Below are 26130 nucleotides of genomic sequence, written 5' to 3' on the forward strand. Positions count from 1 at the left end.
AATTACTAGGTCGATCTCATTGCTATTCATGGATTTCAAGGGTTTGATATGGTGAAGGAGATTGATAATTCTTCTTCTGTTTAATGGTGCTAAGTCCGTTGGAAAGAGTTCTTCAAGTTGAAGTGTTCTGGAGTATGATGTTCCTGCTCCATGTTGGTTTTCTCCTTTGTTCGCACTTTCGATCGTGCTTTGGAGTTGTAATGCTTCAGGGACATTATGCGAGACAAAATCCTTTGCAGCCGGATCTAATGGTTTCAATTTCTCTTCTCTTTTTTTTGAACTAGTTTCCATATTAACCATAGCCTCAGGCTTAGATGGTTCAATTTCTAGTGCTTCTTGATTATTTTTAGCAGTTATAAACTTTTGGAATTTCAGCTTGCGATTATTTTTCCTATGTATGCGTCTTATTGGTTTCTTCCTCTTTCTTTTTCCTTCTACTCGGTCAATATTTATAGATTTATTTGTTTTTTCTCCTTTTTCGTTTTCAGATGTTTTATTAGAAGTAACTTTTTGGCTATTTTCATCCAAGTCTTCATCCTTCGGTGTATCCGATTTCTTTACCTTTGCGAAAATTGGATAATGTTTGTCTTTAATAGGTTTTTCTTTGAAAAGTCTTTTCAGGGAGAATATCGGTGTTTCGTATTGTCGTATTAGCTTCTCCTTTTTTTGTTTTGGGATTACTGATGTTTGTGTACCACGATCATTTTTTTCTAGGTCTTTTACACAGTTTTTGTGACTTGTGTAATTCCTTTGTTCATTATCATTGAACTTCATTGGGTTTTCCCCCAGTTCAGGGGGTTCTTTCCGTTTCTTTTTTTCCTCAACCAAATGCTTAAGGATTCCGATTTGTACATCCAGCGTTTGGTCTGAGTTTTCTAGTATATTCCCTAGAAAGGAAAGAACCGACTCAAGTATGTCATGTAGGGAAAACAAGGCTTTTGACATAGGTGTAACTATGTTAGCTGTGTAATTGGTTTTTATAAGAAAAGGGTCTACCGATGATTCAAGTGTTTGAGGATTCGTTAGATTTTTTTGCAAAGGGGAACTATTAGTTATTTTTGTCTCATATTGGTTTTGTGTTATCTTAGAGTTATTTGCACAAAGTTCTTCCAGATGACAGGTATTTCCTGGGCATTTTTTTGGTGTTGAAGATGTTAGCTGATTTTCCTCATGACCCTGGATTTGTAAATTTTTCGAATTATTGAAGGACTTTTGCATTTTGTCAAAAACAATGTCACTTAAGTTCAATTTAGGATCTGGCCCAAGTTTAGATAGCACACATACTTCTGACCCTGTAACCAGTAGTGAGTTTGGTATTTCTTCTTCCAAAAGTAATTTTTTATCAATTTCGTCTTTAGATGTCAAAGAAGAGAAATATTCAGTAATGGCCGGGGTCCGTGTAATGCGACCTTGTTTTATTGATTTGTCTGTTGATTTGCGAACAGCGTCCTCCGTACCCATACGTTTCATAAAGATAGTCCTAGATCGTAATTTTTTTTATACCCATTTCTTTTGCTACCACGATTTCTGTTAGTATTTAATTACTTCAAGTCGCTCGTTGTTTTAGAGTGAGTATTTAGCACTAGTGGGGGAACAAGTAAAATGAGGATTTGGCTTACCAGGAGCAGATGGTTAGTAAGGTGGCCCGTCCCGTCCTAGTTCGTCCTCGGACGGCCTCAGACGGCCCGCCCTTTGCCCGGGCTTATCCCCGCGCTTGTTCCCGCGCGCGTCCCGCGTCGCGGTAAGCAAGATGGTATTCGTACGTTTCGTTGGGGGCGTGTCCGTGGGCGGTTCGCCTGGGGGAAGAGGAACCAGCTGATCCCAGCTAGGAATCCTGGTCCTCGCAGTCCCCCAGGCTAGGTGCGCTCTCAGTGCACACCCTGGCCTCTACCCTTTAGACTCTAGCTGGGAGCGACAGGCAGAGCGTGCGGAGTGCAGCTCACGCTCACACCAGCGAGTCAAGGGGAGGCAGCACCACGAAGCGATGTTAGTTGAGCGTCAGCTCCGTTCAAGCAGCACAGGTTAAAATGAATGAGGAGGAGTTCCAGCAACAGCAAAGCAGAGTACCGCACCAGTTCCAAGCTCCGGTGAGTGGCGCCCGCGAAGCAGGTGTCACAAAGCTATATTCAGCTCGTTGGGGGCGTGTCCGTGGGCGGTTCGCCTGGGGGAAGAGGAACCAGCTGATCCCAGCTAGGAATCCTGGTCCTCGCAGTCCCCCAGGCTAGGTGCGCACTCAGTGCACACCCTGGCCTCTACCCTTTAGACTCTAGCTGGGAGCGACAGGCAGAGCGTGCGGAGTGCAGCTCACGCTCACACCAGCGAGTCAAGGGGAGGCAGCACCACGAAGCGATGTTAGTTGAGCGTCAGCTCCGTTCAAGCAGCACAGGTCAAAATGAATGAGGAGGAGTTCCAGCAACAGCAAAGCAGAGTACCGCACCAGTTCCAAGCTCCGGTGAGTGGCGCCCGCGAAGCGGGTGTCACGAAGCTATATTCAGCTCGTTGGGGGCGTGTCCGTGGGCGGTTCGCCTGGGGGAAGAGGAACCAGCTGATCCCAGCTAGGAATCCTGGTCCTCGCAGTCCCCCAGGCTAGGTGCGCTCTCAGTGCACACCCTGGCCTCTACCCTTTAGACTCTAGCTGGGAGCGACAGGCAGAGCGTGCGGAGTGTAGCTCACGCTCACACCAGCGAGTCAAGGGGAGGCAGCACCACGAAGCGATGTTAGTTGAGCGTCCGCTCCGTTCAAGCAGCACAGGTCAAAATGAATGAGGAGGAGTTCCAGCAACAGCAAAGCAGAGTACCGCACCAGTTCCAAGCTCCGGTGAGTGGCCCGGTGAGGGCCCTCAGCCCTCCATCTTCCACACTCCCGGGCCAGCGCTTTCCTCCACAAACCCCCGGGGGGGGATTATAACCCGGTGTGGGTCCGGTGTAAGTCGGAATTTCACTCCTCGATCCGGCTTGCGCTTTCTCTCCGTCTCTCCAGTGGGCGTAGCACGACCACACGTCCGCTCGTCAGCACGACTTGGCCACGTCCGCACGCTACACAGGGAAGCATTAAGGAACAACTAACTACAAAGAACTTGCAGACAGCGAAATCAAATACTTGGCGTATCGGCAAACTGCTAGAGCATTTGGCAAGGAGGGTAGACCGGGCTGCATGCTGGCACAAAAAATACGGGTCGACAAGCACAGGCAATCATAAAGATAACAGACGCAAATGAGGTAACCCACTATGACACCAAAGACATACTAGGGGCATTTGTAGAAGCATATGGTAAATTGTATGCCACATACGACACAGCGGGCATACAAGAAATTACAAAATACCTTGATGACCTAGCCAAAGCATGGTTGTCGGAAAGCCAAAGGGAAAACTTATCACAGCCAATCACAATACAAGATGGACAAGAGTCCATCAAAGCACTACCTAATGGTAAAGCTCCCAAACCGGATGGGTTCACAGTAGAATTTTATAAAGAATATGCAGAGCTGCTGAGCCCATACTTAGTGGAAATGTATGATGATGCTTACAACAAACAGGCCTTGCCACCAACATTGCGAGAAGCACTATTAATTGTGTTACTAAAACCCAACAAAAACCCAGAGAGATGCGAATCATACCGACCGTTGTCACTCATTAACACGGACACAAAAATACTAGCTAAAATCTCTGCCACAAGGCTGCAACCACTTATGCAGAACATTATATTACCGGACCAATCCGGATTTATACCAGCAAGATCCACAGCGCACAATATGTGCACCATATTTGCCTTACAGTAGCAATTAAATCCTGAGCTAGAAGCAGCAGCAGCATTGCTAGACGCTGCTAAAGCTTTTGATTCGGTAGAATGGACATATTTATTTGCGATATTGCAAAGAATGGGTATGCCTGCCATACAGTACAATGGATAAAACTTTTGTATACTAAGCCAATAGCACCGTTTAAAGTTAACAGATACATTTCAGACGCAGAAAAAATACAAAGAGGAACAAGACAGGATGTCCTTTGTCCACCTTATTTATTGCCATTGCGCTCGAAACCCTTGCATGTAAAATAAGGCAGCAACACATGGCCACAGCCCTAAAATTCCGCCAACGCCCCATAGGCATTTCTCTATATGCGGATGATATGGTGTTCTATGTGTGTGACCCTAGAAACAACTTATCACCGCTGCTGAGAGAATACATTACATTCAGGAGGCAGTCCGGATTACAAATTAACTGTACTCCATTGACATAGATCACACAACCACAATATATGGAATTTCCCCTAACATGGCAAGATAACCCAGTTAAATATTTAGGAATATGACTCCACAGAGACCCAACAACTGTGATGAATGCAAATTATGGTGTGGCAATAGACAAGCTTGAAACACAAGTCAATAGATGGACTCAATTACCACTATCACTGGCAGATAGAATATCGATCATAAATATGGTAGTGTTACCCACATTTTTATATTTATTCACTAATATCCCAATTACACCACCAGCTCCAGTTTTTAATAGGTTAAAAGCATGTATGACCAAACTAATATGGGCCGGAAAGCAGGCACGTATAGATTTACAAACCCTAACACTACCATACACACAAGAGGGGGGCTTACAACACCAGATTTATTGCTATATTATTTATATGCACAAGCACAATATGAATACTACTGGTACCACCCAATACGATATATGCCGCTTTTGGCAGTAGAGGATGGAGATGCAAATCCTATCCCACTCAGCAGTATAATGACACACCAACTGGAGCAGGTGACTAAAAATTAAATCAACACGATACAATCGACAACCTCAGCATGGCAACATATGGGAAAACTGGCACGCAAACTGCCATTATACGCGCCAGCTATGCCATTAAAACAACATCCATTGCTCTTTGTTACACAAGATAAGGGCATCATGGACATGCTTCAGCTGGTGGGACTAGTGACAGTGGGAGATTTATACAAAGATGGCGCATTCCTTGAGACACATGATTTAGCTTATGTAAGCAATCAAACACTATTGTTTAAATTTACATATCACAGGCTACGTACAGCAGTCAAAAAACGATATCCAACCTTCCCAAGCAAACCGCCTGCGCTAATGCCATTACAATTGATATTAACTAACTCCGATAACATGCACACGGTTACAAAATTATATAAGGCAATGCAAACTGAAATACCAAGAGGCACTAGTAAAGCGCAGTAGAGATGGAATATACTATTGGACACTCCTCTGAGTGCAGATGACTGGCAGTTCTGTGGTACACTAACGGAAATGCTAACCCCAAACGGGAATCTACACATTATATAGTATAAATATTTACACCAAACATACCACACGCCAGCAAAATGGCAGAAATACAGGCAGCGGAAGGAGGCAACCTGCCGCATATGCAGGGTGGGGTGGATAACGCAGATATTTTACACCTAGCATGGAATTGTGGTAAAGTCAAGTTATACTGAGAACAAGTTATGAAAATGCTAAGCTGCATGCTAGAATGTAACCTAGAATTTTCAGTACGAATCTGTCTGCTGTTTTTTTCTTTAAACAATTGCAATCAAGCAAATGCAAATTTGGGGACGTAGCTCTGCTGTTAGCTAAAAGAAGAGTGTCAATGCACTGGGACAGTAAAACGTTTCCTACAAACAAACGCTAGATAATGGACATGGTATATTGCAGAGACACTCTTAAAACATATGAAGAGGAATTACCAACGGCCTGAAAGCCTAAAGACTTTTGGGAACCAGTTCCAACCTACCTAAGAGCTAACCCAGATATAATCAACGTGTTAGATGCGCAAATATTAAACATTCCGGGGAAAGACAATAAGATAAGGTACTAAGATGCAGGAGTAAAATAATGCTAAATGTGTAATATGTGCTGTAATGATGATCCATGACATGGCCTGTTATGTTTGTTAAATGTGTTTTAAAGGAAAATTTAAAAATATATTTAAAAAAATGATTAAATCCTCTGCATATAATGAACACACAATAAATAGACTTTCCCCCAATTAACGGAGTGATACCCTCGCTCCGGGCCAAATGATCAGAGAGGTCCACAATGTATAGGGAGAAAAGAAGAGGGACAAGCAAACACCCTTGCTTTAACCCATTTAGGGTAGGAATGGCTTGAGACAAGCCCCTATCCTCACCCAAAAGAACTCTACACCAGGAATCGATATGGAGGGAAAGAACTAAATCGAAAAGGGTACTCTGCACACCCAAACTTAAAAGCTTACTCCACAGCAAAGGGCAATCAACTTTGTAAATTGCTGTGGCGAAGTCAATAAAAGCTGTATATACCACTCCCTCTCTAGTTAAAACATATTTTTTATTTATCACCTGCAGGGCGGACATATTATCAGTCGTTCCATGCTTACTTCTAAACCCTGTTTGCTCCATAGGAATCATTTTATGCTCTTTCACCCAGTCATTAATCTGGGTTAATAAGTATCTAGCAGAACCTTTACCCACTGCATAAAGGAGGGAAATCTGCTGATAATTTTCTGGTAACTCATGGTCCCCTTTTAAAACAAAGTGGTACTAGAACACTCCCTGTCCATGGAGGGGGGATTTTTCTTTGTTTCATAGCAGCTTTTCAAAACCAGGTAAAGGATTTTACTCCAAAAGGGACCGTATTGTTTTATTGCAGAAATAGGCATTTTGTCAGGAACCATCACGGCCGAAGTTCGCATTCCACTGATTGCAAGCTCTATCTCTTTTTCAGAAGGAGGGTCATACAAATTTAAATCCCCTTCTACCGAGGATTTGCTTACATCTCCCTAATTTGCTGCATATAGGTCCTGAATAAAATTGACCCATCCAGAGGCTTCTTTAGCTAAGGGGGAAGATCAAGCTTGTCTTCCACAATCCCCAGAGATTAGTGCCCAAAAGATCGTATTCTGGCCTTTTACTGCTAGTTCCCTTAGTTTAATCCTCCTCCTCTTTAACAGCAACATTCTTGCATACATTTCTGGGTCATAATCCAAATATTGTTCCCTAACTAGGGCATTTATTTCCCTGTTTAACATAAGTAGAGGGTGAGGGATCCCCTTCCACCTCCTCGCAGGATTTTTTGATTAAAATCATTAACTAACTGCTTCATAAAAGTATTAAAACTTTCAATCTAATTTCCTACCCAACTAACCAATTGATCTCTAGGATATCTCTGAGGCCCAAATTCGCCCTATACTCCCTGTGAGTTCTTCACGTTTTTTTAATCATACCTTATAACGTCTCCATCAAGTGTCCAGGAACTAATAGGGATTGTGTCAAAATTAACAAAAATGATTTAAAGATTAAGATCACAAAGGAAAGGGTCTGTGACTTTTAGGTGATCCATCAAATGGAAAGAAGTACATTTTACCATCACATAATCCAGAATTGATACTCCTGCTGGGGCTTTAGGAGTAAATGCTGCAGGGTAGTACGAGGTAAGCCTCCCATTCACTATAACACAATCAACTTTTTTCAGCTGAGTCAATAATATTTTCCCTCTCTTATTAGTTCTTACTTTAAGGGGAAAAAGAGCTGGGGTGGATCTGTAGTGCCTCCACTTTTTCTACCTCCCATAACTGTTCTGACGCAAAATTAGACATTTTGCAATTAAGGTCCCCTACCATAATTATGTGTGGGGAAAGGTCCTTATAAGAGACTTTTTCAATGTAAGAAAAAAACTCTCCTCAAAGCATATCATAAAAGGCCTCTGGAGGGATATAGTAGGGGGGAAACCTTTGCTCTCTTCTGAGATTAAACAGGGTTACAGCCATAAATAAATCACTTGGGTCTTTATTACACTCATGCCTCCACTGAATTCTGTTAGAAAGCAGACATGCCCCCTCATTGATGGTACTGCTTTACAATCTAAAATAATGAAATGATTGCATGGCAATTCCCCCGTGCACTCCTAGAGACCGACTAAGTCAGCCCCTAATGAGCTCAAATAATGTAGCTTCTGCCTGCTGTTCTTTATTCCTGCTGTATTCTAGCATATAATCTTTAGCTCATTGCTAAATGGATGGTTGCTGAAGGTGGATACTCTGGGAGACATTGGATAATGCACTAAGTAACCAGTTCCATCTGAGGGGCTCATCGCCATGAAACCCTTGTGCCGGGAGGACAAAGATTCCCTAATAGACACCTGTATGCAATGCCTGCCACGGTGGATTTTTATCTCCCTATAATCATTTGGAAGCTCCCCGCTAACCATGATATGCTACCCATCCATTTCTAAAATTGGGATGACATAAATCCCCTTACATTGCTGACATTCAGAACATTTTAGAATCAAATTTGCAATTTGTTTGGAGTTGAAAATTGCACTTGATTTAAAACCAGATTCAAGGGGCAATAGGGAAACCAGATTGATGTCACTACCTTGAATTAGGTTGAAATTCACAATCTCGGAAAAACATTTAAGCAGCATTGAACTATTTAGAATTAAGTCTACATTAAAAGAGGAATACAATGCAATGTGAAGGTATCCACATTACACCACACAGAGTTTGAACCTTCTGGCACCAAAGGGCCCCTCTTTGTATCTGTATCCAAGAAAGGAGCAGCCATTGGATTCAGCTGTGGCATACAGTGAGGGATGGACACGTGTTCACTACTAGTCCTGCTACAGGTCCATCAGCTAATGCATTAACTGGCCCACAGTCGGAGACCATGGCTTGTTCAGTTACTTGATGGATTTTCATTTTATCCTATGCACTTTGTGAGGCCTCCATTCCCTTTTTAAAGCATATTCTCTGTTGGCCCTTTTTAGCGAATCTCCGGAGAGTTTTTTTCTTCTTCCTTCTTCGCTTTGTCTTCCTCTCCACAACCTTTGCCTTCAATGGACTTGGTTCACCAATATTTAAGCCCGGCTTGGACCAGGATTTAAAGATTGGGAACACATCCTGGTCTCCACTCTAGGAATTTCCATTCGTACTCTTCATATTGGAAATGGTATCGAAGATACTTTCTATGGAATCGACTGGACTATGGGAACGTAGATCTATTTTAGAAAGCTTCTTACATTGTGGTTTTCCTGCCTGGGAGCCAAAGTCAATTTGACAGTGAGCCTCTTTCTGATGAATCCTTCTACCAGGCATCGAACCCACTTCCCTTTGCATTGGTTCTGCTCAACCTATATCCTTTCCCTTCTTGCTGCTTACCAGTTCCCTTAACATTGCTGTCAGTGTCAGATATACAGTTCGAACCACCAACAAATTTTTCTAACATCTGTAGAAGTGAGGATAAAAGCCTTTCTAAACACAATACGGAGGTTGAGACCTTTATCTTTTGGTCTGGAGGATGAAATGTTTGTATACGTACTGCTGAAAAGGTGAAATCCAGAGGGAGCAGTCACAGGCGGTGTCCCCACAGTCTCTGAAATCTTACTTTTATTTTTTAAACCATATCTCCTGCAGAAGTCCAAATCCAGATCTGGCAAAGTACACTTATGTTCCCAAGCTTTTGCAGCTTTGTAGGAAGAGGGGAGCTCTTTGGGGCGGTAATTTTTGCATTTTTCCCCACCGCGACGACTAGTAACGGGGGCCTCATTGCCGTAGGAGAGGGAGAAGGGCATTTGTGGGTTGGCTACACTGTGGCTGTTTTGGAACAGTAACCAAAAGATTTTTTAAAAACACCTCAAAGATGGCTGCCCATGCTTGCACAAGCCACCTCTGACTGTTTTTGCATTTTTTTAATCATTCTTTTCCATTTGACAGTAAGCGTTTAATAAAATATATAAAAAAACATACTAATGTTTATCTGTAACAGTAGGGCCTGCTAGGAATGCGACACTCCTGGAAGAAAGTTAGCAGTCTGGTAGAAGTAATTGGGAAGCTGGCAAGCCCCTGCAAAACAAAAGAAGAAAAGGAACAAAAATAAAATGGATCACTGGCCCATGAGCCCTGGCGCTGATATGCTTTGATGAAATGCAGTCACTCACAGTGAGAGCAGCCAGCGAATGGCTGGAAGTGAGCTGGTCTGTTTCCTTTGCTGTATTCTGTGCCAGGTTGTAGAAGGACAGTTTAGGAGACAAATGGATAAAGACCATCCCAAAGCCCTTTATTTAGATATTTTTTATTAAAGATTTTTATTTTTAGAACATAAGTCTGGCGTGGCAGCAAAAGCAGTTTCAAATGCCAGACCTAAAAAGGCAATATTGCCACATGTTTCTATAGACAACCACTCAACAGTGAATCCATTCCAGCATATCTTGGTCACACTCAACCAAATAAACTTCCTGCACTCACCACTAGGCACACACAGAAAATAAATAATTCACAGTAAATCTGCAACAGGTTAAGGAAACCTTGTCGCACGTCCTGACATGAGGCTCCCCAAACCTCACATCAAACAAGTCACAAAACAACATACAGCTGTAATTCTGACATAGGAGTGGCCTAAGGCCGACAAGTGTTGTGAACATATCGGGGATGAGGTCCTCTCACCAAATGTTTGCCACACAATCACACCGCATACATTAATACATGCAGGATGCATAGGCGCTTACTATTAGCCATGCGACTGTCAATGCTCTGATACCTGAAGCCTCCTTAAAAAAGGACACTCCCCGGCATTCACAAGTTACCACAATCACGGAAAAGTCAACATTGATGGAAAGAGTAGCCATACTATATAATATATACTACAAAAGAAAATTTGCTTGACTACCCAATACTCAAAATGTCATCGCTAATACAAACACACAACTTGCATTAACAACATCACAGCATACCCCTACATGCATCACACAAATTGAAAGGTAACTTTTAAATTCAAGCCTAAATTATTCATCACCCACAGCACTGAATGTCCATATGACTGCACATGAACAGCTGTGGAGGAGTCCTCACCATAGGGGATTGGACTTTCCCAAGTAACCAGACGAAGAAGATGGTATTCCACCAAGACAAACCAGCCAATCTTTGTGTGCAAACTGCACTCTCTCTAACTCATAACATCTACTTTATCTCCATACATACACCACATCCAGATAACACGTAAAGCTCTGTTGCTCTCCAAGTGTGTACCTATTCTGCTGTGGAGACTAAACATCATTCCCACTTTGTCACAAACATCTGAAATGTGCACAAATCACATGCACAATCTCAGAAAATGAACACAGACATCATATGTCATAATAAAACCACAATATTCAGCAGCCATTTATGTATGTAGGTGTTTTATTGAGCATGGTCTGTTGACTTGCTGCTGCTTCGGAGCAAATGTATATCCATTAGTGTGGACTAACACATTACATATGACAGGTGATAATATTCTTTCTTCCCATCCTGACTAACAACTCAAAACATTTGAACACAAATTCAGCCCAAATTCATTTCAGATCCTCCCACAGCAGGCTAAGAAAACAGTTTCTTCTCATTAGCTTTGCGCAGACAAATCTGATTTATCCTCCTTGTTATGTTCTGCCTATGACCAGCAAATTCCTACCCTCTGTTTGGACTTCTCAGCTCTACCAAAAAGTCTAGCCGTTACTGTCTTATGTTTACAGTCCTCTCTTGGCCTAAGCCCAGCAGAACATGCTGACATTAGATGTTGGCATATTTGAGACTCTACAGCCCCAAACTAGATGCTCTTGGCCCATTAGCGTCCTCTTCCAGAGCTTTCCTGCTTTGTCATGACGGCTCTTCTAAACGTAGGCTGTAATTTTTATAGGATGGGGAGATTCTTTACAGATAAGTCAGAAACCACACCTGAAGAAGATGATAAACTTCTTTACTGCATCTTAATCACTTGAGGACAACACAATATTTATAGCACTAACCATGACTTCATCTTGCCTCCTACTCTGACTGACCCAAGGGATTTGTTCTCTCCATTCCTTATGCTTACTTAGAGTGAGTCTGGACACACCAGATACTACACAGTGCTGAGGCAACATACATGGAATGCATAAAGTTAACACCATTCTGTGTGCGTTGTTTGAATTAGAAGCAGCTGTTTAAGTGTCTGCTTGTCTCTTTTCTTAATGTTCTTTCTGCTTTTAGGTTATATCCTATATCAGCCTGCAAAGGACCGCCAGCACCCACATCTTTTGGAGATGCTTATCCAACTGCCAGCAAGCTCTGCTACAAAGATTACCATTCAATTTGAAAGAGCCCTGCTGAAATGGACAGAATATCCCCCAGATCCCAACCATGGATTCTACGTGAGGTAACTAATCCTTTTTGCTCACAGGTGCACTATTTATCTAATATCATGTATTCACCTCCTCATAAAATATGTTCAGAACATGGTATCTGTACTTCCCCCCCCCCCCCCCCCCCAAAGGTTGCACTGACCTCTTTTCACAGCTTCTGTAACAACGTTTTAGACAAGTTTTAATAGGTTTTCATACATTATTGCACAAGATATACAGCCAATCAGGGCATTACCGGCGCCATTGTGTTTCATTATTCTAAACCAATCATTAGGTGTGAGTAGTGTGCGACCCCCACCCCCATTTGTAACTTTAAAGCTCCCGTGAGCAGTGGGCTGACGAGCCTGGGATCCCGCACCCACGCGCCTGAGTGGTACTATACCTGGCAGATATTGGCAGCCATCGGCAACCCCAGTACACGGCCTATCCCTGCTGACGAGGGGTGATACCCCGAAACACGTGTCCAGGGATGGCGAAGACAGCGAAGATAGCAGAAGATCGAAAGATGATGCATCGCGAACACTTTACTACATTGACCAGAGTCCTTAGGGGCGACACCGCCGGTGTGTGAGTAGTGTGCGACCCCACCCCCATTTGTAACTTTAAAGCTCCCGTGAGCAGTGGGCTGACGAGCCTGGGATCCCGCACCCACGCGCCTGAGTGGTACTATACCTGGCAGATATTGGCAGCCATCGGCAACCCTAGTACACGGCCTATCCCTGCTGATGAGGGGTGATACCCCAAAACACGTGTCCAGGGATGGCGAAGACAGCGAAGATAGCAGAAGATCGAAAGATGATGCATCGCGAACACTTTACTACATTGACCAGAGTCCTTAGGGGCGACACCGCCGGTGTGTGAGTAGTGTGCGACCCCACCCCCATTTGTAACTTTAAAGCTCCCATGAGCAGTGGGCTGACCAGCCTGGGATCCCGCACCCACGCGCCTGAGTGGTACTATACCTGGCAGATATTGGCAGCCATCGGCAACCCCATTACACGGCCTATCCCTGCTGACGAGGGGTGATACCCCGAAACACGTGTCCAGGGATGGCGAAGACAGCGAAGATAGCAGAAGATCGAAAGATGATGCATCGCGAACACTTTACTACATTGACCAGAGTCCTTAGGGGCGACACCGCCGGTGTGTGAGTAGTGTGCGACCCCACCCCCATTTGTAACTTTAAAGCTCCCGTGAGCAGTGGGCTGACCAGCCTGGGATCCCGCACCCACGCGCCTGAGTGGTACTATACCTGGCAGATATTGGCAGCCATCGGCAACCCCAGTACACGGCCTATCCCTGCTGACGAGGGGTGATACCCCAAAACACGTGTCCAGGGATGGCGAAGACAGCGAAGATAGCAGAAGATCGAAAGATGATGCATCGCGAACACTTTACTACATTGACAAGAGTCCTTAGGGGCGACACCGCCGGTGTGTGAGTAGTGTGCGACCCCACCCCCATTTGTAACTTTAAAGCTCCCATGAGCAGTGGGCTGACCAGCCTGGGATCCCGCACCCACGCGCCTGAGTGGTACTATACCTGGCAGATATTGGCAGCCATCGGCAACCCCATTACACGGCCTATCCCTGCTGACGAGGGGTGATACCCCGAAACACGTGTCCAGGGATGGCGAAGACAGCGAAGATAGCAGAAGATCGAAAGATGATGCATCGCGAACACTTTACTACATTGACCAGAGTCCTTAGGGGCAACACCGCCGGTGTGTGAGTAGTGTGCGACCCCACCCCCATTTGTAACTTCAAAGCTCCCGTGAGCAGTGGGCTGACGAGCCTGGGATCCCGCACCCACGCGCCTGAGTGGTACTATACCTGGCAGATATTGGCAGCCATCGGCAACCCCAGTACACGGCCTATCCCTGCTGACGAGGGGTGATACCCCGAAACACGTGTCCAGGGATGGCGAAGACAGCGAAGATAGCAGAAGATCGAAAGATGATGCATCGCGAACACTTTACTACATTGACCAGAGTCCTTAGGGGCGACACCGCCGGTGTGTGAGTAGTGTGCGACCCCACCCCCATTTGAATCATTTATTGACTAATTGGATTTATGTTTATGCAGCATCAAACAATGTAAAGGAGCAATTTGTCACGTAAATACGAGATTTTTTCATTTCTGGGAGCCTTGCAGGTACTGAATATGCAACACAGGTCATCAGATCTTTAGACTTTTTGCAAGCCCATATTTAACAAGACAAAATGGAACGTAAAGCAAATGAAATCTGCAGGCCTCCCTCCGATACTGAAAAGCGTCATAATACTAGATTATGTTCAGGATGCCCTTCTCTACTTCTTCAATTAGCTTGTCCTTTCTAACCTTTTTCAGTATCTGATACATTAGGTACATTTCAACATATGGGCCTGACCGTTGTTTGGAAACACACTTCTGTGTCAGTAGAGATGAAACACACCTTGATAATACTATGATGGTAACTAGGAAGACAACTAGGATCCCCAGGCGTTTTACCACTGCTTCTAGAATTCAGGTCTCCAAACTACCCAATCAAGATATTGCAACATGCATAATCCTCCATCCCTTAGATCCTTTATTTCTTCTGCAATAGTATGGATGTTTCCTATTAATTTGTTTATATTTCCTCTTTTATCCAGAATTTAAGTGCAACATTCCTATATTATGTCATGACAAACACCCCCTTCCTTTCCCAGTATTATGTTCAAGGTCATCCTGTTCCGTGTAGCTATACTTCTAGTACCAACCATCTCATCTGTTATGTTCACAAGAGAAGTAAGGTATGTGTTGCTAGGACTTCCCCCGTAGAACTGCAAATTATTTATTTGAAGTGTATACTTTGCTGTGTCCACTAGTGAAATTAACACTTTAAGGAATCTTGGACCTTCCTGACCCACTCAGCCACCCTTCTTTTTTCATTGGGCCGTATTCCAGGTGATTTAATGGTGTGCTACATCCTAGGCAGGAGGAAGGATAAATAACAGTCCTCAGTCCCTGCTTGAGAAGATAAAGATAGACCAGTTGGCTAAATAGAAAAATATGCCTTTATATCCCACTAATGCATGTGTCATTCCTAGCCATGGGGGTGGAGCAGGAAGCACAATTTTCTCCTTACAGGTATTGTTCCCTACTTCTACAGTTTTCCAATAATCACTCTTGTCCGATATGCAGAAAAGTGACTATAGGTCCATCCTTAAGTACCATTTCACTGTAATCACGGAACCCAATCCTCTTCTCCCCAATTGTGCGATCAATCCCTGTTCAGCTATGGTCCCATTCCCTGAGGGACATTGGCTCTACGTTCTGTCTCATTGTAGCTCCTACAACATAGACATAATGAGGCATGTATATGGACCTATTACATTCAGCATTTCCCACAAAAAGGTGAAAGTTCCTGCTTTCATTAGTGGTGACATACTATAAGCCATCTTCTCTTCAATACCTGATGAAAGTATGCAAACCTGATATGCTGACACAGGAAACATACTTTTCTAACAATGTGACATAATTATTGTCCTCCTATTTTTGCAGAATATTCAACTGCAGGTAGGTTCCGCAGGTATGTTGTTCGTTGTTTCCTCTCTTCTGCCTCCTGTGTTAGTATGTGGTCCTTGAAAATAACAAGCACCGTCTTTGAGTAGAGCTGGCACAAAGAAGCTCAGTACATCCACAGTCCATAGCCACTTATTGGTAGGCCTTAGCGAGGTCTCGGCTACTAAGCATGCAGAGGTCATCAGTACATCATGTGCTCCGGTTTGCGGCCCTATCTGACCATTCGCTGGACACCTGAAGGCTTTTCAGACCTTAGCCTGTAAAATCTGTTCTTGATTGGTAGTGTGGGTGGTTCTTCCTGGGAACTTGTTGCACTTGTTTGGCACTCTGGTGGTGCTATCTTTTAGGTGGGAAAACAGTGTGCCCAGGATGACAGTCCTGCACAGTTCACTGCAGTGCCTGATGTCAGCGGCACTTGGATTGGGCCCATCGAGGCTGAAGACAGTGGTACCTGGTATGAGCCTTTATATATACATAGAAAAGGAAAGGGTTCGCTTGTTCGCGTCCCCATCTGCTGCACTGCTTGAATAAGGAAACATTCCTCGTCCATAAGGTCATTCTGTCTTGAATTTATCACCATACTCCATAGTACTCCGTAAACTTTTCATCATTCTCATGCTGCACTTGTGCATCAAAGGTAAATCACTCCGGAGACAGCCAGATAGAACTTGAATGTTTTTATTTTTGCATTTTCAAATGTCTAATGATGCCGAAGCTTTTTCACAGACATGTGCTTCCAACATTCAGACGAACGAATTGGTGATAAATTCAAGACAGAATGACCTTATGGACGAGGAATGTTTCCTTATTCAAGCAGTGCAGCAGATGGGGACGCGAACAAGCGAACCCTTTCCTTTTCTATGATTAGATTTCTGTGTTGGGACAAACACAGTTCTGTTTTGCACGCAACCATTTAAAGCCCAAAAATTGTAAAAGTAATTAAAGAAAAATAAGGGAAGGTGTGCACACGCTATTCTTTTGAAAATGCTTAACCTTTATATATACACCCAGCCACTGGCTGCAGGGTATGGCCTGATGTTCGTTTAAGTTGTGGAAGTAACCTCACATAACAACAGCACAGTACTTCTATTAATCTTTTACAGTACTGTAAACCAAGCCATCTGTTAAAGACAAAGGAAGTGCTGATAAATGTCCAGGGATGTGTATAGGCCTACCCATCAGTATATCAAGTTGCCTTAGGTTTGTGACACGATCAGGGTTGCATCTCATAACCATCAAAGCCAACGGAAGTGCTTTTGTCCAAGATTGTGTGGTGGATGCTTACATATTTTCCCAGCCTGTTTTTAAGCACCCCGTTTTATCTCTCCACTGCACCCGATGCTTGTGGGCGATAGGAACGATGGAATTTCTGTATCACCACAAACCCTTGTAGAGGCTTTGTCTAGACACAAAACGTTTTCCATTATCAGAGCATGGGATTCTCTGGACTCCAAACCTTAGTATTAGGTACAGAAGTGAGACATTTTGCAACCATTAAAGCATCACAGTTCAAGAATGGGTATGCTTCAACCCATTTTAAAAACATGCATGGAATTACGCACACATATGTGTACTTGTTGTAGGGTAACATCTAAATAAAATGCATTTGCAAGCCCTTGTAGTGGTGAAAAATGCCCTGGGTCAAAGAAACTGTTATAGAGTACACAGGTACCACAACTTTTACATAGTATTTGAGCTTCTTGTAGAAACAGTGGCCTGTACCACTGCACATGCTCCTGCAACCCACTCATTCAATTCATTGTTTGTTATTGTTTATTGCATATGACCTGGATCTAGACATTTTTCTTCTGAGGTACTGTCATTAATCTTTACTATTGCTATAAACATTTTAAAATTGGTACTCATAATTGCTAGTTCCTTTGTTTTTGAATCAGCAAATGTATTCCCACTGATACATAATCCTTGACAAATGTGTGAGCTGCACGTCTTTGTAGTCACCTGAGAAGGCAATAAAGAGCTTTCAAAAAGCCATATAGCAATGCTACATGTTGTATTTCCTTACCCGCTTGAGTCAAAAACCCAAGAATAGCTCACAGTTGAATACAATCATGAACCACTCCAAATGCATATTGAAAATCACTTAAGATGTTCACCATCTCTTTCTCTGAAATGTGTCCGGCTTTAATGAGGGCTATTATTTCAGCAGCTTAGGCGCTTTTGACCTTTTCCAGACTGGCCCCTCTATCAAGCATTGTGGAGGGCATATAGGATAATATGACTGTAATATGCCCTTGCAATTGTGCAAACAAGCCCCAACAATGAACAAATCACTGTCTTTAATCTAAAAGGGTTGTATCCTGTAAGTCGGGGCGAAGTGTAGTACATTGCCAATAGATAACACACAATAATAAACCCATCCACGTCCATTAATGAATCCCCCACACTTGGCAACAGTGGGGCAGGTTTCAGGGTTGTGCACTGTTTAATCTTTTAAATATGTCTGGTAAGCAAATTCAATTCATAGTCTGCTTACTTGCATTAGTAGGGTGCTGTGTCTTGGTGGTTGTCAAGAATACCCATAGGGAACGGGGCATATGTAAAATTAATTGGTGCACTAGCACAATGCTTTCAGATTGCTCCACAGCAGCTGCAGCAGCTGCCACAGCCTGCAGGCATGATGGAGAGGCAGCCAGTACTGGGTCAAAGGTACTCGAATAGTAGGCAACATGGCAATAAGTGTTTTGAGTTGAGTCTGCCAGTGAACACCCTCGGTTCTTGCTGCAGAAAATGTCAAATTCTTTAGTATAGTATGGAAGCCCTAGTGCTGGGGTAACTTATAATTCTATTTTAATGTGCTGGAAGGCCTTCCCACATTCCATACTCTATGGGACAGGTTCTGCGATGCCTTTGTATGTCAAAGCCTGCAAGGGTAATGCAGTTAATGAGAAATTAGTGATCCAGTGACTGCAGTACCTAGAGTGTTGCAACTGAGCCCACGCCTAGGATTTTTTTCTGTGTTGACAGGCAAAAAGAACATTGACTGTCAACGTGCATTGTTCTGGTGAAGAAGGCAGAACTCAAATCAATAACAGCATTCAGCATCAATAAGTATGTTGGATAGTACTGTGGCAGGCTTGTGTACCACTGTAAAAGTAGATGTCACAGTCTGATTTATTTCTCTAAGATCCTAAACAAACCTTAAGACATCTGCTCCCTCCTAGGACCCTTATCCTCCTTTTTTATTGGGAGAATAGGGATGTTACAGACACTACCTGATATCTCCCTTAATACCCCTTGCATTAACAGGTCTTTTGCTACTGGTACTATTCCCAACTCTCCTTGTATTGGGGTAATCTGGGAAAAAGGCAGCAGTAGTTTATCAACTGTCCTACATCATTTGATGTTGGACCCACACAAATAAAATGGAGCATACATGATTACAAAGTTCGTAATGCATCTCCTTGTTTGTGTTCCAAAAATACTCCATCCTGAGTATAGTTTACAGTGCATTCAGTTTGCCTAAGAGGTTACTCCAAAATTGGTCAATGGGGCATGTGTTACTCAAAAGAACATGATGATGATCTGTCACAAAGCGCCACCTGCGACCCACAGTCCGGTGGGCAGCAGATATGTAAGAGAAACAATATAAAGAAACGAAGAGAGGAGCGAGAAATGAGAGTGAAAAGTACAAAACAGAAGTAGCCCACCCTGCCCCTCCAACTTCTTTTCCTTTTCACTCATGGTACATAAAGACTATGCATACCTTTCTGTCTGCCATCCAAACGATCTGATGGGCACACGCAGGCTCCTTCTGAGGCATGGGCTACCAGTTACATTGTTAGGTATTCCTGTTATCTATGTCTGAGGCTGAGTGAGACACTAAGTGTAGCAGTTTGTGATATTTGAGACAGGTCGGCGCGGTGAATTCAATTGATAAGCGACTACAAATGGAGACCAAATGTCTTGGAGTGTGTCTAATTTGCGCTCCAAAGATGAGTGTTATTTTCCCCATTCCTAGAATGTGCCAAATCCTATGTAACCAGTTGGTGTGTTTTGGTCTGTTCCCTAAAAAAGAAAGAATGAAAATTGTTACTAACTATCGTGTAGGAAAGTTTCCATTCTATTAAGGACACGGAGGAGAGGATTATGCTTTAATCACTTCGCTTTTATTAACTAGCATCCTTTAATAAAACACATCTGCTTTGATCTCCCTTAAAAAAACGAAGACAAAACATCTTTAAGCTTCTTTTTAAAAGACAGCATTCAAGCCAAAGGTTCCATGAGTCCTTGGGAGCAGCCTCCCACCACAACCAATAATAACACATCTGTAGTCCATCTGATCAGCCAATCCGGAGCCCAGATTGCCTGTTATAGTCCTTCCTCGACTGCGATCTTCCTCTGTCATCGTGGGAGCTAGGTTTTCATCTATTTCTCACTGGTCCAGCTTCGTGCCTTCTGCCCCTTTGACCATAGATAGGCATTAGGGTTGGATCCATATTTCATGTACAGACCTAATTCTTAGATTGCTGACATGAACAATCTAGTCATGGAGCATACCTTATTACCCTGAATTATCATAAACTTTGTACTTACTTTCTAGGGAGGTATTCAAGTCAGAGAACACTTTTCTCTCCCGTGGGAATTCTTCACCTCTGTGTCTTTAATAGAATTGAACCTTTCCTACACACTAGTTAGGAACAATTTTCTTTCTGTCAGGACCGGAGGCGAGGTTTATGCTGGTTCAAAGCTTGCTCAAAACCAAATGAGCCATATTCAGCACCGGCTTAAAGTAAAATATCTTGAACGTAGAGTCTGAGTACCTATCTGTGGCATTCATGATGTCCTCTAGCCTTGCTTTCAGTGAAAATGCCTTAAAAGCAATGGCTCCTCTGGTGGAAAGCGCCCCAATGTCTGAACTGGGGTGGCAGAGTGGGCTAAAGAACGGTGATGGATTAAACCCAGATCAGTTGACTGGGGGTGAGTGCTTGTTTTGTCAACGCTCCGTCCATCCTTTCCTGTGGTTTTTCTTTGTTTGCCATAAGTTGGCAGGGTATGCTCAGACGTGAGTCCCTTGCTCACTTTGCCACTGGATTCAAGCAAGCTGGGCTGAAGACGGCTGAAATGCCAGAAACCGGTCCTCAGTAGGTTGTTTCCGGTCCAGGGGAGGCATGGCTTGGCAGTTCGGGCTGGACTGTTCCCATGAGGCACAGTGTCAGACTGATTTGCATATGGCCATGTCTGAACTGGGGTGGCAGAGTGGGCTAAAGAACGGTGATGGATTAAACCCAGATCAGTGGACTGGGGGGGAGTGCTTGTATTGTCAACGCTCCGTCCATCATTTCCTTTGGTTTTTCAGCAGTCAGTCTGTACCAGGAGATTTTAATTACTGCCCGTTTTGAAAGATACTGTTTGATTTGACGGAGGAGCATGAGATAGTTCATACCTGTTGTTTCTGTTGCAGTGTTCACACGCTGCATACCTAAGTATATGATAGAAAGCTTAGCCCAAGCTCTTTCATTACTTTTAGAGGCTGCGCTAGATATTTTTTTCACAAACTCTCCCATCATTCCGATTGGCGAAATTAACTTTACGGAACGGGGTGCAGAAGGCACCTTGGATGCTTTTAGTATAGATAGTATTTGTTGTTCCTTTTTTCTATTAATAAAGGCATTTTCTTGTTCATCACTGTCTCTGCCACAGATTGTCTGCTGTGATCTGTGCTCAAAGCAGGGGCCTGCAGGCGCAATCCTCAGTCTGCTCTACGTTCCACCACTTCACACCACTTACTCCACTCCACTCTGTCCCACTTCAATCTACTGCACTCTATTCCAATATATCCCACTCCACACCAATGTATCCTAATCTACCCCCTAACTTTGCTAAAATCTACCCTATTCTACACCACTCCACCCTACTCCATTCCACCCAGTCTACCACACCCCACTCCAATCTACCCTACCCCAATCTAACCTACACCACTCCAATCGATCCTACACCACTACAATCTACCCCACTCTAACCCAATTTTCCCGGCTCCACTCCCAATTTACCCCAATTCAGCTCACTACGATCCAGTCTGCCCCACTCCAATCTACTCCACCTAATCTAATCCATTGTACCACACTACCCCAATCTACCCCACTCCACCTCAATCTACTTCACTCACTCAACTCTACCCCACTCTGCTCCAGTACCCCACTCCAGTCCACTTCAATCTACCCCACTCCAGTCCACCCCACCTCTCCAATGTACCCCAATCATCTCACTCCACACTGCCCCACTCTAATCTACTCCACTTCACTCCAATCACCTCCACTCCAATTACCCCACTGTGGTAAATAAATAAATAATACCCTATTTTTGACTAGGCATATAGCATAACAGATAGCTCAATAAATAAGAGTCAAGATTCGAGGTAGTAGGAGTTTCTGCAGGTTTATTACAGCATAAGGACAGGATCAGGACAACCTGCATAGGATGACCCAGCAGGGGAAAAGAGGCCCAGCAGCTGCTGGGGCCGGGTCTGGGATGAGCGCGCTAACTTTTAATAACAATACATGAACTTATATACATAGCGCAAACACATAGCATTACATTGCAGTAGGCGTAGCAGTGGGTGGAGCAGAAGGCGTGACGCGTAGCAGTCGCGAAAGATAACAGTAAAAGTAGGTGTAACTGGGCGTATACATAGACATGTGGTGCAAACGTAACAGAATATGTCATGAATGGGGCGGAAACATAGGAGGGGGCTACCTAAGGAGCCGGGACCTCTAACCTGGTGGTGCACGCAAACTGGCAATGACGTATCACTAGGAGAAGCTGGGGGCTATGAACTCTGTGCTAGGAGCAGAGACTAAAGTCTGGAGGGTCGGAGCGACTTGTACCTAAACCCTATCTGGTATCTGATGTTTAGGGAACATGTTGATATAAACTAGAAGTCATGAGGGGAAAGGCTAACTTGATTCTAAGACTGGACCATGCATTATTCTACATGTAGTGTGTGATGAAGAATACTAAATGACCATTAAATACAGTATTTCTCTAACGTGGAGCCGCATAGGCTAGACAATGACGGGAACTATTGATGCAGTTCAGTAGCTTAGGAATGCAGAGAAGGAGGACTGAACTGATAACTGGAACTATAACACACTCTTGGCAGACTCAGAGGCAGAGCCAAGCTGCACCGGGCACTGCGAGGCAGGAAGTAAGTGAAGGGTCGAGGATACAGGTGGGGGCTGTATCGCTCCTCAGCGAGGCTTCAGGAGACAGGAGCTGAATCTGTTGTCCGGGCCCTGTTGAGGCCTGGAAACGGGAACTTTATAATGAAATAACGTGCACACTGAGAAACGTGGCAACGTAGCTTTACATAGGCCTGATATTCGTAGTATTCACGAGGACTGGGAAATGACATACTAGAGCTGGACACAACTGTAATTGCGTCATTAATCGGACATGGGGAATAACATATGCATATTGGTCATGCACACATAACATATGATGGATGAGGCGTAGGGACACAGAACATGGCAAAATTTACTTTTCCACATTCCCTCCTTGTCACTACGTTTCCATCAAGAAACATCAATTTTCATGATACCATCTATCATTTCATACAGTACCATTTGCTCGTCTCGAATTATCTTGAAACGGGACTTAGAACGGGGCTTGGGACTAGGAATACAAGAGGTAGCACACATGCTGCAAATCGCAGGGCCACATTGTATACAGAGGCAGCAGCTAAATATGATCGCTACTGCAATACTTAGAAAGGACAGGAATTTCCATCCCCATGCGGAAATTATATTCCAGAACCAACCGGACCATGTCCAGGTGCCTGGATCTTGATGTAACAGATGGGCAATTTTATGGAGTCTGGTTATAGCTGAATAAACAGACGGCGCGTTATTTGGAATGAAAATGCAGCAACTAGATCCGAGAACTCTACAGGCCCCGCCCCTATCGGCCAGTATGACGTCAAGGACGAGACGATTCTGTAAAACGACAATTCTCATAAAAGATTGCTCTTCAGTTAAGTTACCTAGAGCGGAGGCAGTCTCATCTACTACTGCTTCAAGGGTTCTTGTTAACCTACGAATTAGCTTACTATTTACAACTGTGCCTAAATAAGGGAAAACACCTTTATCTATATCAATGAATTGTTCTGCGGCGGTTTCAGTATAATCGACAATCGGGAGATTTCTCTTGTGTCTAGTATGTACTAGGAAGGAATTCCTATGGTAGTCAGGTGGGGCTAGAAAAACAGGCGGCAGTAGGAAGGCAATGTAACAGGTTCCCTCCCAATCGAGGGGCAGACGAACATATGCAGTTTGACCACAAACAAAATAAGAATGACGTGAGGCTTTAAAAATAGATTTCCCACTGTCACTATACTGAATAACAGTAGTACATTCACTATGGCCTACGTGTACAGAACCCTTATTTCGGACACATAATTCGCCTTTGACTGGTAGTACTGAAATAGCAGGTGAGTCTGGAGTAGTATCAGACTGAACATTCAGGACCATGAAATTCGACGAATAATTACCTAAATTATACACTTCATTTTCTAGATCTAAACCTGTTCTGTGGGGGAAACCTTGCTTGTCTGGGAAACATGTACTGTTAAGAAAAGACATATCTGTTGAGGATGACGTTAACGTGGACCATGCTCCACACGAACCATTATGTGAGAATGGATAAGGAAAGAGTGGCAGAACTCCCTTCGGTGTCTGGAAAGGGGGGAGTCGACCACACACCCAACAATTAGTGGCATTGCTGGTCTGGTGTGAATAATGTAACATACGGATAAATGTGTTGTTACGCATAGCGAGGCGGTAAGAATATTCATGAGGAGGCAGATCACTAAACGTGTGCTCTGCTGTAGCATTAGCAGACTTATTTACATGAGGAACTGAGAAACACAGGAAAAGTGCGTAGCTAGTGCAGGAAATCATTATGCTGATGAATAATATGAAACTTAGAAAAACGATACATTGAATTGAGTTTTTACTGACTCTCTCACTATGGGGGTCTATTTTATACATGTCAGAAACAGTCTAACCGTTTCACCTAGGGGAGGACTTATACAATCAAACTGACTGACTTATTTTACTAGACCGTAGTTTTTGCTTATACTCCTGTTGCGGAGTTTTCTCTAACAGGGAAGGGGTTGTAACAATGTCTTTTGCGGGACAGTCCTTTAAAACAATGTCTTGGCAGTCTTTAAAATCCTGGGACTCCTTGGAAATGTTTTTAGAAACGGGTTTCAATCCATTGAAAAGTTTTACATGAGAAAGGTGGACCCACCCCTTCCTGCCTTCCAGCTTGACGGCAGTACGGGTGGTCAAGAGGACCTGACGTGGCTCCTTCCAACGAGGTTCCAGCGGACTTGATCTGTCAAAATTTCGGATCATCACCAGCGAACCTGGAACGATTTCATGCGGTGCCACCTCGGTATTGTCTGGAAAGGCGGCAGCAACCTGTGAACGACATGAGTTGAGGGCAGACATCAAGGAAGCTAGGTAATCTGTCAACATATTACATGAAACATCGGTAATACTTCGGGGTCTAGGAGTACCCCACATGTTAGGGGGACGGCCGAATACGACCTCATACGGGGACAGACCTGATCTGGAATGTGCGACCATGCGCATATAAAATAAAGCAACTGGCAGAGCTACTAGCCAGTCCACACCTTTTTCTTTACAAACTTTAGCAATTCGAATTTTCAGTCTGATTATGTCTCTCGACTAGACCAGCTGCTTCAGGATGGCGTACACAATGGAACTTCCACTGGTACCCTAACAACAGGGAAACATGCTTCATTAACTCTGAGGAGAATGGCTGACCGTTATCAGAATATACGACTCTAGGGAGTCCATACCTAGGGAAAAATTCACGAACCAACTGCTTGGCAGTGGTCGCGGCTGTGTAATCTGGGACTGGATATGCTTCTGTCCACCTGGACAAAGCGCATACTACTACAAGGACATACTTGAAACCTCGACATCGCTCCATTTGAATATAATCCATCTGGAGGACCTCAAAAGGGTGGTCAGGGGGCTGGAAACCACCTTGTTCCACCGGGACACTTTTACCTGGATTAAACTGACAACATATCATACAGGTACGGACTTTCTGCTTGGCTGCAGCTCGTAAATGCTTGTTGAACCAAATGTTCTGGATACTGTCTAACATAGCTTTTTCTCCTAAATGTGCTGGACTATGTGCGGTATTGATAATGACTTGAACCATAGAGTCGGGGAGAAACCATGTGGCTCTACCCTTTGTTAACCATCCTTGATCTGTCTGGACCCCTCCTTGTTCGGACCATTTCTTGATTTCCTCGGGAGTAGCATGTAACTGGATATCTATGACATCTTGTGTAGGGTCCTTAACTGTCATGCATGTAGTCGGATCTGGAGTATGTGTCTGATTAACTGGAATGTCTAGAGTCTGTGCTGTAAGCT

General features: G+C 43.8%; 1 protein-coding gene across 1 annotated transcript in view; it reads left to right on the forward strand.

Annotated features, from left to right (window-relative positions):
* The window catches only part of PIGT (phosphatidylinositol glycan anchor biosynthesis class T), a 353955-nt gene that overhangs the window by 266494 nt on the left and 61331 nt on the right, over window positions 1-26130 (forward strand). The window contains exon 10 of the mRNA XM_078652267.1: window positions 12004-12169. Coding sequence (XP_078508393.1) covers window positions 12004-12169 — 166 coding nt within the window. The remainder of the gene's footprint in view (window positions 1-12003; window positions 12170-26130) is intronic.

This window comes from Lissotriton helveticus, chromosome 7 (genome assembly GCF_964261635.1).
Source record: "Lissotriton helveticus chromosome 7, aLisHel1.1, whole genome shotgun sequence".
NCBI classification, from domain to species: domain Eukaryota; kingdom Metazoa; phylum Chordata; class Amphibia; order Caudata; family Salamandridae; genus Lissotriton; species Lissotriton helveticus.